Genomic DNA, 13,721 nt, shown 5'->3' on the forward strand with positions numbered 1-13,721 from the left:
TAGTTACACGTTACTACATGTAATAACAGTAAATTATGCATGATTACAACGAACCCTAAAACAAATAACCGTAACTCTATAGTAAGTACATGTAGGTAATTAATATTACTTATTTGAGTAAGTACAATGTATCTAGCCTATGTCACCTTAAAATAAAGTGTAACCATTTTTTTTTTAGTGTTGTACTTTTAATTGATTTGTTATTTAGTGAAAATAAGAATGATTTAAAGTCTGCCTTAAGAGACTATAACTGTTAGACCTCAAAGAGTTCAGGACCAGTAAAATAACATACTGAGAGGTGGCCTCTAATGCACTCTGCACTAAAATGACTCTGCAAATGGTTCATCTTGAGGCTGAAGTCTGTTACATAAGCCTTCTCTCTGTGCCAGTTACTCTTTAAGGGACCGGTCTTGCCATCATCCCATTAGCAGGAGTTATTTTCAGGTGCCACCTCTTTTTATTAGTACTTGGATCTAATAGGTTAGATCAGAGACTGGAGAGTGCGGAGGCCAGTCGGCAGAGCTCACAGAGTCACAGGCTGCTGCCTGGACCAGAAGGTGTGCGAGGCAAGGGTGGTCCCTACTTCTGCAGGGCACAGCCATGGGTAACAAACACACAAGTCTGGATGACATCCTCGCCGAGGACATGCACCACTGGTACAACAAGTTCATGAGGGAGTCTCCATCCGGCCTGATCACGCTTTTTGAGCTCAAGTCCATTCTGGGACTGCAGGGGATGAATGAGGACGCCAGCAGTTACGTGGATCAGGTGTTCTCCACTTTCGACATGGATGGGGTAAGATTGCATCCTCTGGTTTATTTGCATGTACAATCAACTTTGTAATTTCTGATGATCTTCAGTCTTGCAAAGCATGAGATCATCATTCATATTCTTGTTACATAATTATCATTTAGAGTTTGAACTTAAATGGATATTTCAAAAGGATTTGTGCACCAGGGATCAGATGGGTAAACTGAGGTCAACTCTAGTGGTAAACCATTTATCCTTTGCACAGGTATTAGTACCGCAGAAGAGGCAAATGTGTATCTGATTTGGATTCTAAATGATACATGTAAATGTTGTATCGCTTTACTGTGGTCAGATGCCTTCTGAACAATATAGAAAAAAAAAAAATCGGGCCAAAATAGAAGTAAACATATTTAAAATATTTTTTTTCAACCGTTTCAAATCTGGGTTATTATAGTTAAATGAAACTAAAACTAAAACCACAATTTTCTTTATGTATATATATATATATATATATTTACATTTTCATATACATAACTTATTTTATTTCAGCTATTGCCAAGGCAATATTTCTATTTTCATTTCATTTATCTTGATGTACTAAAATAACTAAAATTAAAACTGAAATAAAAAATTAATAAAAACTATACAGACACATTTTTTTTTCAAAAGAACAGAAATACAACAAAATTACTAAAACTTTGATTTAAAATGAAAAGGGAAAATACAAAATATAAAAATAAAAACATGAATAGTATCTTAATACTAAAATAACATGGGTTCAAATGCCAAAATATATTACAAAATGTACTTCAAGAAAATACTTCTAATCCACTCCTAACATACATTTTGAGTCAATGCAAAACGTAATTTAAAAAAATATATATTTTGGCCAGTATAAATATATCTAGATTGAAAAAAATATATATAAAAAGGACCAAAAATATATGAGGAAATATAAGTAACTAACACACGTATTGTAAATATATTTTAACGTTTATACTAGCCATATATTTTGGTCGCTTTTATATTTTGCCATATGGGAAATGTCTCAATCGATATAAAAAGACATAACAGGCAATATGATATGTGAAGTATAATAAGAAATATGTAGGCTACATTTTGTCGTGTAATCCTCCCAAGCGCACTTGATTGGTTTACATTGTTCAGCTTAGAAAAGCTTATAATGCAACAATGTTACAAAACCTACATTGGTTCAAGTTAAAAAGCTTAAACAGGTTAAAGCAAGCTAAAAAGCTAAAGAAAGCACAGGATGAATCTCACCTCACCTGAATCTCCTTAGGGGGACTATTCATATTAAAACATTTTAAATGGTCTCTTTGGGATTAAAAAAAAAGAGAAGAAAACTGTTCTGCTCTCTTTCTTTAGGATGGATACATCAATTTTGTGGAATATATCGCTGCTGTTAGCTTGATGCTCAAGGGGGGAATTAACCAGAAACTCAAGTGGTACTTCAAACTTTTTGACCAAGATGGCAATGGGAAAATTGACAAGGATGAATTGGAAACAATATTTACGGTAAGTGAATGATTCGTCAAATACCATAAACCATCCTCAACAGCTTACTTTTTTGTGTGCAATATGACCTTTGCTTATTATTATCGCTGGATTCTGATAGAATGGATTATAATGGATTCTGTATATTTGCATCCACATCAAGTCTTTGTGAACGAACCAAAATAGTCTTGAAACTGATTCAAAAGATAGGTCGGGTTAACATGAACCCTGGATCAGTCTGCTTAACTTGTAGATGAGCTGATTTAATCCAGTTACAGAACGGTCTTCCTTGTGCTGTTTCTGTACCTCGCTTTCTGAGACACTGCGTGCCGTATCATGTTCAGCTGACCTCAGGTGGCCGGTCGGCTACTTCACACAATACTGCAGCAGTTCAGATGTAAAAAAAATGTTCTAGTATACAGATTTTCAGTGATGTTTCTATAAAAACAATATTTTTTTCTACAACAGGCTATACAAGACATCACAAGAAATCGTGATATTGTGCCAGAGGAAATAGTGACCCTTATATATGAAAAGATTGATGTTCATGGAGAAGGTGAGCACCATTTAATTCATGAAAGTCCTCATCAGAATGCATTCTTATATTCTAGTGAGTTTATGGCAACTCTTTCTACTCACAACGTTCAGGTGAACTGACGCTGGAGGAGTTCATTGAAGGAGCGAAAGCACATCCTGACATTATGGAAATGCTGAATAAACTGATGGACCTCACCCCAGTCCTGGTTATTATTGTCAATGGGGCGACAGAAACAAATCAAGGCAAGGTGGGCTGAGTTTACTCCATCTAAAGGACAATGAAGAAATTTCCCCCCTTGAAAATGAAAATGGAGTTTGGAGGTCTAGCTCTTGAGGATCAGATGTAGCTTCCCACGGCACTGGTGCGATTTCCTTGACCGAAAGTTCACACGAGAACTCTGACTTTTGCCCTATCACGGTGACCTCCGATCCCAGTGGAGATACAAAGCCTTGCATCGGAGATGTCCTCAGCTGAACATTGATCCTCTAATGCTATAAGGGGTTCAGGAGACTAAGGAACTGCTGGCAAGACTTAGGCCTGAGCAATGCGGTGCTTTTTAAGGAAAGGCTCAGAGGAGAACACTGAGCATTCATCTAGTGACTTTCATTGGGTGAGCACATCATATAATCCATGTACTTGTGCTTAAACTGTTTATGGCATCACTAGATTACTCTGAGAGTAAACTCTGAGACAGTCCATTGACGTGACCTGAATCGCCCTAAAAACTGTAAATTAAACAATATATAGAGCAGTGGTTCTTAACTTGTTTTTGCCTACATTTTATATAGGACAACAAATGGCAACCCAACACTGAACAAAAATTGTAAATCAGTAAATCAAACATTTCTATAAAATGTTGTATTCAACATATTATTACAATGAACTGCATTACTGAGTCAAAGTAAATGCATAGTAACAACAAATGTTGAACACGTCAACTTCCCATATACTGAGGTCAATTTATTTTGCTCTCAGTGACCCATCAGAACAGACCTAAGACCCATTTTTTGGGTTGCGACCCACCATTTGAGAACCACTGATAACATATCGCAAATACAGCACTTTATACAAGGAACGCATCTAATTTACCTTATTAAAGAAATTCATTAAATGCATTTCCACCTGTCATTTTAGCTGAGTTTTAAAAATTAGCAATTTCATGTTTTAAACTTACTGTTCAAAAGTTTGGGGTTGAAATATATATTATGCCATGACACATTATAATGCTACAAAAGATTTCTGTTTTTAAAAACAGCTGTTCTGTTGTGGTTACTCTGTATTGATTTAAGAATGTAAAAAAAGAAAAGAAAAGATCACCGTTTCCAGAATGTTTCTTGCGCACCAAATCAGCATATTAGAATGATTTCTAAAGGATTGGCTGCTACATTTTCAAATATATTCAAACGGTAATTTTAAATTGTAATAATATTACACAATTTTACTGTACATACCATATTTTTGATCAAATAAATGCAGCCCTGGTGAGCATGATAATTATTTTCAAATTTTAAAAATCTTACTGACCCCAACCTTAAACTTTTGAATGGCAATGCACACATTTAAATGTCAAATTCTGTAATATCACTGTATAGAGGTCTGCATGTGTTTTAACATTCTTGAGACCTTTGGATAAGCCTTGCATTGGAAAACGCAGGCAAATCCCAAAAGGACTCGAAAAGTGCTTTTACTTTTTGAAATATTTTAACAGCATCATTAGTAAGCAGCCAGTTATAGTATGCGTCTAGAAAAATACATTTAAATTGTGTAACCACAGTGTACCGCAGATAGAGTCTGGTGAGGAGCTCTGCCAACATGACATTGTTCAGTTGAAATCACACACCGAATACAGATCAGAACTGAGGTAATAAGGTGGTAATTCTTCAGTGATGTGACTTCAACAATGGTTTTTATGCTCAGTCGGCACTTTCATAAGAAGGCAAGTGTGAACTGATTTTGATTGCTTTGTTTTCTAATGGAAGCCACAAATTTAAAGCTTTGTAACTCGTGAGATGATTATGCTTTCATACCCTGCACTGTACACTTGCCTCCTATTTCAGGTTAAAAAAAAACATCAAGTACTTAAGGTATTGTCTTTCTGTACTTAGTAAGAATCAGGTTGTATGTCATCTGGTATGGAATATTTATTTTGCCTTATTAATAAAATGGTATAAACAAACCACTGTTTCATTTGATCAGAGACAATAAGAAATGGGTGAAAAATGTAATAAAAAAATACTCATATCCCACAAACCATCCCCAAACAAATCCTGAGATATCTACAAATCTATCATTTTGGTCCAACAAAACAGTTTCACATGATTCACTGCGTTTTTATCCTTTTAGTGGTGTCTGAACACGTCAGCAATGAAATATATAGTCTGATGAAGGCATATGTCACTCCCAGTGCGCAGTAAACTGAGGTGAACATCAGAGGGAGGAAGGGGAACGTCTTCTGCCAGACTGTCAGCGGGTAAACAAACTCACAGATGAGCTCCAGAGGAATCAGGCCCAAGAGATACGTGGCTTCCAGCGGGTTCAACAAAGACCCGCCCTTCCTGAAAAAATCCAATAAAGAATGAATTACATTACCAATCGTTTGATTAAACATCAAGTCCAATAATCCCATTTTAAGTACTGACCTGAACAGCGTTTTTAGGGAAGTGAAACTGAAGATTGTAAACAGCAACATTAGAAATATCTTAATGGGCAACTCTGGAATTGAGAATGGAAATGTTTAAGAATTACAATCAGTGATGATGCAAAATGCTTTTTGTATATGAGTGGTGTATTCCTGAATGTGACATACCTTGGGTTGTGAAGAGGAGTGGAAATAAGGAATAATGACCGGTTATACTGAGGATAAGAAAAATCCTGGCATCTTCTCTACTATCCACAGCGAGCAAACTGAAAAACAAGAAACTGTTTTTTTAAAGAGTAGGCGGCTGACAGGACATGCTTATGTAAGGATACCATCATCAGAGGATCACCTTAAAGGAAGTATGACCATCAGAATGGCTTTCTCGTGTACATGCCAACCAAACATAAAGGATCCAAGGGCACAAATGACGAGGCAGCGCAAGAATCCTTTCGCTCCATCAGGTCTATGCCATATCCTGAGAAGAGCAGGCTGCAAGGAACAAAGTGACAAAAATGGTATACACTATAGAGTTTCTGTCAATGGATGAAATTAAGGCCATCCGTTTAATATTCAGATTAACAATGGAAATCAAAAAGAACTCACCAACACTGACAGTAACGTGAGAACAAGAGTTGCTAAAGGAGAAACTGAAGGAAGCACAGAGTGCTGAAACTCTTGAACCAGACCACCAGTCATTGAGGCCTTGGGAAGTTTGTTCACGTCAAGCAGTTTCAATTTCACACCTGAATAAGTGAATCAGTAACAATTAGTGTAAAAAAGGGTTCTATCTATTGTTTCTATTTTATCTACAGTAATACAACACAATCATTGGAGTTACTGAACACACCCAGAATGGAAAAAGCTTTATCAGCTATATTGTAAAGCGCCCAGAAGTTTGGTGCCCAGTACGCATGACACAGACCACGTTTGAAGGGGAAGAGTCGTGACAGGACTTGTGGAAGCTGACCCTATTAAAGACAAATACAATTCATCAGTGAACCTCTGTTATAAAATAAAAACAATTCTTTCTTTTTTTTTAAATAAATTAATACTTTTATTCAGCCATTTCAAATAAATGCTGTTCATTTGAACTTTCTATTCATCATGTTAGATATACTGATTACAAACCAGTGCTATAAAGGGTCCAAATGACACTGCAAAAGTAGTCAAGACAATAGTTCCTAGTGCTACCAGTCGCAAGAGACTGAACGCTCTCCACTGCAAAGACCCATCTGAAAAATATACAGTACCGGTCAAAAGATTGGAAACATTACTATATTTAAAGTTTTCGAAAGAAGTCTCTTATGCTCATCAAGCCTGCATTTATTTGATCAAAAGTACAGAAAAAAACAGTAATATTGTGAAATATTATTACAATTTAAAATAAAGGTTTTCTATTTAAATTTATTTCTGTGGCGCAAAGCTGAATTTTCATCAGCCATTAGTCTTTATGATTCTTCAGAAATCATTCTAATATGCTGATTTGATACTCAGTTATTATCAATGTTGGAAACAGCACAACAGCTTCCAACATTGATAATAAATCAGCATATTAGACAAATTTCTGAAGACTGGACTGATCACAGAAATAAATCGTATTTTAAATTGTAATAATATTTCGTAATATCACTGTTTTTTCTGTATTTTTGATCAAATAATTTGTAATTCTGTAATATTTTTTTTCGATATTCTGACAAAGACCATTAATTACCTGCATTGTTCTGGGTGAAACAAAAACATCTCAGCAGGAAGATACCGTATGCAGGGGCGATGTATAGATATATATGCTTCAAGTTTAGAAGTATTGAAAACAGCAAAGCCCCCTCTAAGTGTCTATTCTGTAAACACAGAAAATCATAAAGACATTCTGAGTCAAAACAAAGTCCAAGTGAAAATCAAATAAAACACATGTATGATACTAATTTAAATAAAATTCCATATTAGTTATGTCTTAAAACCCTCTAATTAACACACAGAAATTATGACCAATACCTGGAAATGTCTTGCTATTGATAGTAGAAGAACTCCAAACAGGAAGCCATTATACTGAAAATGAATATCTGCAGGAATTTAGTCAAGCGAAATTAATTTCAGGTTAGGGAATTGACATGCCTGAGCCACAGCAGGGCATGCATGACTTGACTAATTAATGTGCCAGATCTCCAAGGATACGGTCAACAATTAGAAGGCCAAAGTTCCACAGTACTAACGCTGTCAGAATGAAAGATGGCTTTCCCAGAAGGTCCTTTCCTTTGTCTTCTCGCAAGCATTTGCAGCATCTAGAAAAGTACAATGTACTTCATCCCAGATTCAACATTAGCAAGCCCCTAATATGGTATTTCTGTAAAAGTATCTTTAAAGCAGGGTTCACCAATCTCGGTCCTGGAGGGCCGCTGTCCCTGCAGAGTTTAGCTCCAACCAGCTCCAACACACCTGTTTGAAAGTTTCTAGTATGCCTAGTGAGACCTTGATTAACTGGTTCAGGTGTGTTTAATTGGGGTTGGAGCTAAACTCTGCAGGACAGCGGCCCTCCAGGACCGAGATTGGTGAACCCTGCTTTAAAGGATAAAAAGACAACGGTACAAAAACTACTTGTTTTGATCAAACTGTGCAAAGATAAGTAATGGTATTTATTTTTAAATAAGTGTCATGTAGAAGCTACATACTCTTTAACTGCAAAAATCAAGACCACATCAGCTGCAATGACTGACAGCCTTTGGAACAGGACTGTGGCTGGACTTGCATAATTCAGATTCTGAACAACCAGCATCTCCTTATCAAAAAATCGGGCAATATGAGAAAGTCCATATTCAAACCAAGCAAAAAGGGGAGGATAATCCAATGTCCATTCAGATGTTGCCTGAAAATATAAAAAATAAACCACAAAATAAAAACCGTGTGTATGTTATATAATTGTATGAAAATTGTGTGTAATCCATATGACTACCTCATAATACCACTGTGATACTGGCAGACTGTGAGTCAGGGCAAGCCAGTTCCTATGTACTTCAAAGTCCGTCGAGTGGCTGAAATATAACGACTTTTAATTAAAATGTTACATCACATTACTCGACAATATGTAACGCAAAGGAATTTTTTCCACTTCGTTAAAGGAGGACAGAATGAATCTGACATATCAAGGCGTTTTAGCTTTTAATGTGGTGATCACATGAGAGGGAAAGTATATAATGAGCGAAAAATTCACTTACTAGGCATTTATCAAAAGATATTTGAGAAATGAAACACAGAGAGCCAAAGCAAAAAACCAGCTATGATCGCTAGGCATGGGCGCAGCCATGACAGTTTCCTTGACAGAGGAAAACTTTATTTCTAAATGGCGAATTACAATCTTTGGGTGGCACAATGTTGCTGACATTATCAAGTTCTCCAGCAGGGGGCCCGTGATGGCTCAGAAAGCCCAATGTTCCTTTGAGACAAACTTACGTATCAGGACGTTTTTGGTATCTCGACGGAGATTTTTACACTCAATAATATTTTCAATTAATTGATAATCATATTAATATCACATAATATTTTTAATCTGAAAATCCTAAAGCTGGTCGTTAATATACAAAAGAAAATCAGCCTCAAAAATCTCTTACCCAATCCAGCACATACAACGACTAAGATTATAATTGGTCAATCTTAAAGGGAGAGTTCACCCAAAAATGAAATATTTGTCATCATTTACTCACCCTCATGTTGTTGCGAACCTGTATGAGTTTCTTTCTTCTGTTGAACACAGATGTCCATAGTATTTATTTTTCCTACGATGGAAGTCAATGGCTAACGTTACTGTCAACTGTTTGATTACCAACATTCTTTAAAATATCACTTTTTGTGTTCAACAGAAGAAAGAAACTCATACAGGTTTGGAACAACATCAGTAAATGATCACAAAATTTTCATTTTTGGGTGAACAAAGTTATCTCAGCGCTGATAAAAGTATTTAACGTAGCGGTCTGCGGTGGATAATAATTTATGTTAATAATCACAACGATACACTTTAATAGCAGTTTAATTAAAAAATATACAGTGAAAAGTTAAAAGATGGAGATTATTATTTAGACCCGCCGTCGCACTTTTTGAGACAACATCCGGGCCGCTAAACTTGTTTCATGCTAAACTGCCTTTCTAGTTGCTTACTCTTTCGATCTCTACCAGTACTCTTCAGTGGGGGAAACTCACTTTTCCACAATCTATCGAACCGTCATAGACTGAACCAAACCAGGAAACCACATAGTAAACGAAGAGACTTGGAGTTTTTTAATCGACTTGCCCCTTTAAGGTGTGTGTCTACAAAGTGACGTTCTGCCCTGAATGCAAGAGCATCGAAGGACAGACAGATTCGTCTTTGCCATTGTTGATCCATTTGCAAAAAGTATAGAAGCTAAAGGCGCATTACAATTCCATTCACACATAAATAATCCTATATTTATTTAGTTTCGCCATATAACTTTTTATATAACAATGTCATGTTGGGGAATGTTTATGCGGAGACAATACCAGTTCTCCTCGCTGTTAAAGATGCATCAACTCAACATTCAACCAATGTGTCATCATCGGAGAGGTAAGTGTTGTTCGACCGACTGACACCGTGCAGTAAAGTAACTCAGTTCAAAGGATTTACAGACGTATGTTTCTTTTCAGAATTGCATAAAACTACTGCTTTCAAAACATATGATGTGAGAAAAGTGGAGTTAATGCCACTGGAGCAGAGGAAACTCACGTTTGATTCCCATGCGCTCGTAAAAGAGCTGGAATCCAGCGGTATGTACTGTTGTACTTGTACTGTGTTGCCTATAACTACTATCTATTTTACAATGCTGTATTAATTTTCATCTAATTTATTTTTAAATTAGATGAAATATAATAAATATTTATTTATTAAAACTATTTACATTTACTAAGTGTTTTATATGCTTATTTTCTACTATATCGGTATCGGCCAATATGTTAATTTTTAATGTTATCGTTATCAGCCCGATTAGAAAATTTGGTTGATATATTAAAGCCGATATATAATGGATTATTTCCTTCAGCTGAGACACTTCAGATGCACACTGTTCGTCATGATGGTTTTGAATTGCTTGAAATATGATTGGAATCACTTCAAAAAAGAAAAATAAAGTTAAGTGCAACATGTGCTGCGCAAGTCTTTTATCTAAGCTACATACAATTTAATAATGAGAACATTATAATTGTGTACTTGGGACATGGCTCTTAATGGTGAGACTTGTTTTTGTAATCATGCTCTCAAAAATTATTTAAAAATTTTGATTTAGATTTATCGGCCAATATATCGGTTATCGGCTTTCAAATAAAAGCCGATAACCGATATCGGTGTTCATATCGGTGCATCCCTAGCTTATCTAGATCTTGAAAAATTGGGCAGTTTTGTTAGATAATTGTTCAAATATGCTTTATTTTACATTCTGCCCTGCATATGTAATCCAGGCTTTGAGAAGACGCAAGCAGAAGTTATCGTCACAGCATTGGTGACACTTACTACAGCCAATATGGACATTGTATACAGAGACATGGTCACTGGAGCCCATCAGGTAAATGAATAACAAAACTGCTGTCAGCAAAAATGACTTTTAATGAACCCCAGTGAATGACATGGTTTCTTCATTTGCGTTAGGAAATAGCTCTACAGCAAATCATGGCTCATCTAGACGCTATCAGAAAAGACATGGTTATCCTGGAGAAGAGTGAATTTGCCAACTTGCGTTCAGAAAATGCAGTAAGAATAAAGTTTAAACCTGAATTTCATCCTTTGTTTTTGGCTCTATAATAAGAATAAATACAAAATTAAGGACAAAATCTGTTTGTCCACAAAGCAGTAATACTAATTTAAAACTTATTGAAGTTCAGTTCGGTTCTTTACATTCTCTAAAATTTCACACTTTAGAAAATGAAAACAGAGCTGGAGCAAATACAGAATAGACTACTGGTAGGTAAAATGTGTGAATTTCAATAACCATTCTGCACAATACATGTTTCTGTTTAATGTAAGCTTTATTTCTTTCTTTTTTATGTTTACATTGAAGGAAGAAAGTCAAAAAATCAGAGCAGATGCAAAGTTAGACATTAATCTGGAGCGAAGTAGAGTTGCAGACATGGTATGTTTAACATTTTAACACTTTGTATTATTTAAGTTTTTTAAAATCTTTTTCACAGTATTTTATTTTTCCAGTTTACAGAACAAGAGAAGAAACTTATGGAGGTTAGAACAGAGTTCCAAAAAAAGGTAAGGTTTAAGCTTTTATTGCCATTATTCATATCCAAAATGATACACATATTATTACAAAGTTATTTTTAACCTCAATTGTACAGAATGCAGATATAGAGAGTGAAGCAGTGGAAACTTCAAAGAAAATAGATATACAAGTGGCCTCGTTGAAAACCCTCCTGGAATCACTCAAGCTAGAGACTGTTAGATATCTTGCAGGTACGTACAGAAGATTCTTTTCAAACAGATGACAGCTATCTGTACATATATTTGACTGATGTGTGACTTGTTTGCAAGTCCTTCAGATAAGACACTGAACTTGATAGCAGATAAATAAATGAATCAAGTGCTTTGTTAGTGGCATAGGTTGTTGATGTGATTTACATTTCTTTTTATAAGAACATAATCTAAACTGTAAATTTAATTATCTGTTTTTCATCATTATTATTTTTCACAGCATGCATCTTCACCTGCTTGGCAATTGCCTTGGGATTCTATCGCTTCTGGAAATGAATCTCACAAAACTGGGAGAGATTTAATGGCCAGAGTTTTATCTAAAAAGTTCTGCCGTTTGTTTTAATCATGCTAATGTATATTTATTTTATTATATTTTTACGTTTCAATATTACTTGTTTTTCATGTGAGAATCATTAATCTGTTTTTTTTATTTTAGACCAGAATTTAGATGTTATATGACATGGTTGGCCAAATCGAAAGTCATCATAGGCCAATTTTGGCCCACATATTATGGTTTGGGCATTCATGCCAAGTTGGAATTTCGAGATTCCGACTTGTAAAAAACGTTCACATCCTCTTGGAACTCGTATTTTCAACTTGTAAACTCTGATGTACCATATGTCCACTGTACCACCTGAACAGCTCAGAATAGAATGTTTAATTACGGTAATTACGACATGTTGTGAACACAGCACAATCATAGAAATTCCAACAATTGTCTTTTTTTAATATTGACAATAAATGCTCAAGATTTTGACAATACATTTATTTTACAATACATCAACATTTTCAGTTTTTGAAAGATATCTTAACATTCTCTTTCATGCGAGTACAGCATAGTGTAATATAGTCAGTTTATTGAATTTCTTGAAATTGTTCAAAGATTTGGTGAGCATGTCTGTATGCATGAACAGGCAAATATCATCTATGTAAAAAGATTTTGGACAATGCCACTTTTTAGCACAATTTTCCCCCGAAATTGCGCTTGTTAACTCATGATTTCTGTTCTGTGCGTCTGTGCGCACCAATCTTGCACTTCTATCTACTCCTCAACCAGACCACCTAGAGACTTCGGGTTTTCGGCATTATGTTAAGGAAGGTCTAATCTCGGGAACGCACAAAAAAAATCCAGGAAAAGATTTACTATCTCTTAGTGTTGTGATCCCATGAGGTGAGAAAATTGCGCTAAAACACTCACCGAGTTTTTATTACTTGTTTTACATTGTATAAAATGTATTTAATGTTATCATGAAATTATTATTTTTTATGAAATGTTAAGGGTTATTAAAACTGAATCTGATATATTGGAGTCATTTCACTTAATATATTGAAGCATAAGATGTATTTTCTACATATTAGGATACAATTTTTCTCAATGGGTTAAATTTTACCTTTACAAAGCATAGTGCACACTGGTAATTAATTCAAACATTTATGTTAGTAATAACAATTATCAAGTTGTTAGCAATGATACGGCTAAATTGACCACATAAGCTTGACTTGGTTTTTTGTTACCATTCATATTCATTTATCATCATCAACAATGTCCATTTTAAGGGTCCATGACCACCAGACCAATTTCACACCAGCTCCATCATATCACTATAACGGTATATTCGAAGAGAAGTCATATGGAAATATGAACAGCTTTTACCATGATGGTTGAGCAAGGTTTTGTTTTCTTCTAAAGTAAAATAAATGCAATTTTGTTGAAGGGTTTCTTTTAACATGAGTGCTAAACTATATAGTTTAAATATGGTTATTCATTTTATTGTATGCATAATATAGTGAGATTTCAAACAGACACA

General features: G+C 35.2%; 3 protein-coding genes across 3 annotated transcripts; 2 read left to right on the plus strand and 1 right to left on the minus strand.

Annotated features, from left to right (window-relative positions):
* Positions 1–474: 474 nt before the first annotated feature.
* On the plus strand, positions 475–4,979 carry guca1d (guanylate cyclase activator 1d). Its single transcript, XM_084136100.1, has 4 exons — positions 475–795; positions 2,137–2,286; positions 2,734–2,821; positions 2,914–4,979. Exons 1-4 carry the CDS (start codon positions 601–603, stop codon positions 3,057–3,059), a joined length of 579 nt encoding a protein of 192 aa, XP_083992226.1. The 5' UTR covers positions 475–600; the 3' UTR covers positions 3,060–4,979.
* alg8 (ALG8 alpha-1,3-glucosyltransferase) lies at positions 4,930–8,771 on the minus strand. The gene is made up of 13 exons (XM_084136099.1): positions 8,651–8,771; positions 8,389–8,467; positions 8,108–8,301; positions 7,614–7,720; positions 7,434–7,501; positions 7,153–7,279; positions 6,570–6,673; positions 6,289–6,409; positions 6,045–6,184; positions 5,791–5,930; positions 5,610–5,707; positions 5,443–5,515; positions 4,930–5,358 (listed from the first exon to the last, which is right to left on the minus strand). Exons 1-13 carry the CDS (start codon positions 8,737–8,739, stop codon positions 5,124–5,126), a joined length of 1,575 nt encoding a protein of 524 aa, XP_083992225.1. The 5' UTR covers positions 8,740–8,771; the 3' UTR covers positions 4,930–5,123.
* An 814-nt stretch (positions 8,772–9,585) lies between these two features.
* Positions 9,586–13,215, plus strand: ccdc90b (coiled-coil domain containing 90B). Its single transcript, XM_084136304.1, has 9 exons — positions 9,586–10,011; positions 10,092–10,211; positions 10,899–11,002; positions 11,086–11,187; positions 11,356–11,397; positions 11,495–11,566; positions 11,641–11,694; positions 11,781–11,895; positions 12,134–13,215. The coding sequence occupies exons 1-9, from the start codon at positions 9,912–9,914 to the stop codon at positions 12,187–12,189; spliced, it is 765 nt and encodes a 254-aa protein (XP_083992430.1). The 5' UTR covers positions 9,586–9,911; the 3' UTR covers positions 12,190–13,215.
* Positions 13,216–13,721: the final 506 nt, after the last annotated feature.

Source organism: Abramis brama (genome assembly GCF_963993115.1).
Source record: "Abramis brama genome assembly, chromosome: 15".
NCBI classification, from domain to species: Eukaryota; Metazoa; Chordata; class Actinopteri; order Cypriniformes; family Leuciscidae; genus Abramis; species Abramis brama.

Coding starts and splice junctions, on each gene's coding strand:
- guca1d (XM_084136100.1), top strand. CDS start 601: ATGGGTAACAAACACACAAGTCTGGATGACATCCTCGCCGAGGACATG. Junction 796..2,136: donor CCACTTTCGACATGGATGGG/GTAAGATTGCAT, acceptor CTCTTTCTTTAG/GATGGATACATCAATTTTGT. Junction 2,822..2,913: donor GATTGATGTTCATGGAGAAG/GTGAGCACCATT, acceptor CACAACGTTCAG/GTGAACTGACGCTGGAGGAG.
- alg8 (XM_084136099.1), bottom strand. CDS start 8,739: ATGGCTGCGCCCATGCCTAGCGATCATAGCTGGTTTTTTGCTTTGGCT. Junction 6,674..7,152: donor TTTCACCCAGAACAATGCAG/GTAATTAATGGT, acceptor TATATTTTTCAG/ATGGGTCTTTGCAGTGGAGA. Junction 5,516..5,609: donor ACTCCTCTTCACAACCCAAG/GTATGTCACATT, acceptor TCTCAATTCCAG/AGTTGCCCATTAAGATATTT.
- ccdc90b (XM_084136304.1), top strand. CDS start 9,912: ATGTCATGTTGGGGAATGTTTATGCGGAGACAATACCAGTTCTCCTCG. Junction 11,003..11,085: donor TGGTCACTGGAGCCCATCAG/GTAAATGAATAA, acceptor CATTTGCGTTAG/GAAATAGCTCTACAGCAAAT. Junction 11,188..11,355: donor ACTTGCGTTCAGAAAATGCA/GTAAGAATAAAG, acceptor TTCACACTTTAG/AAAATGAAAACAGAGCTGGA.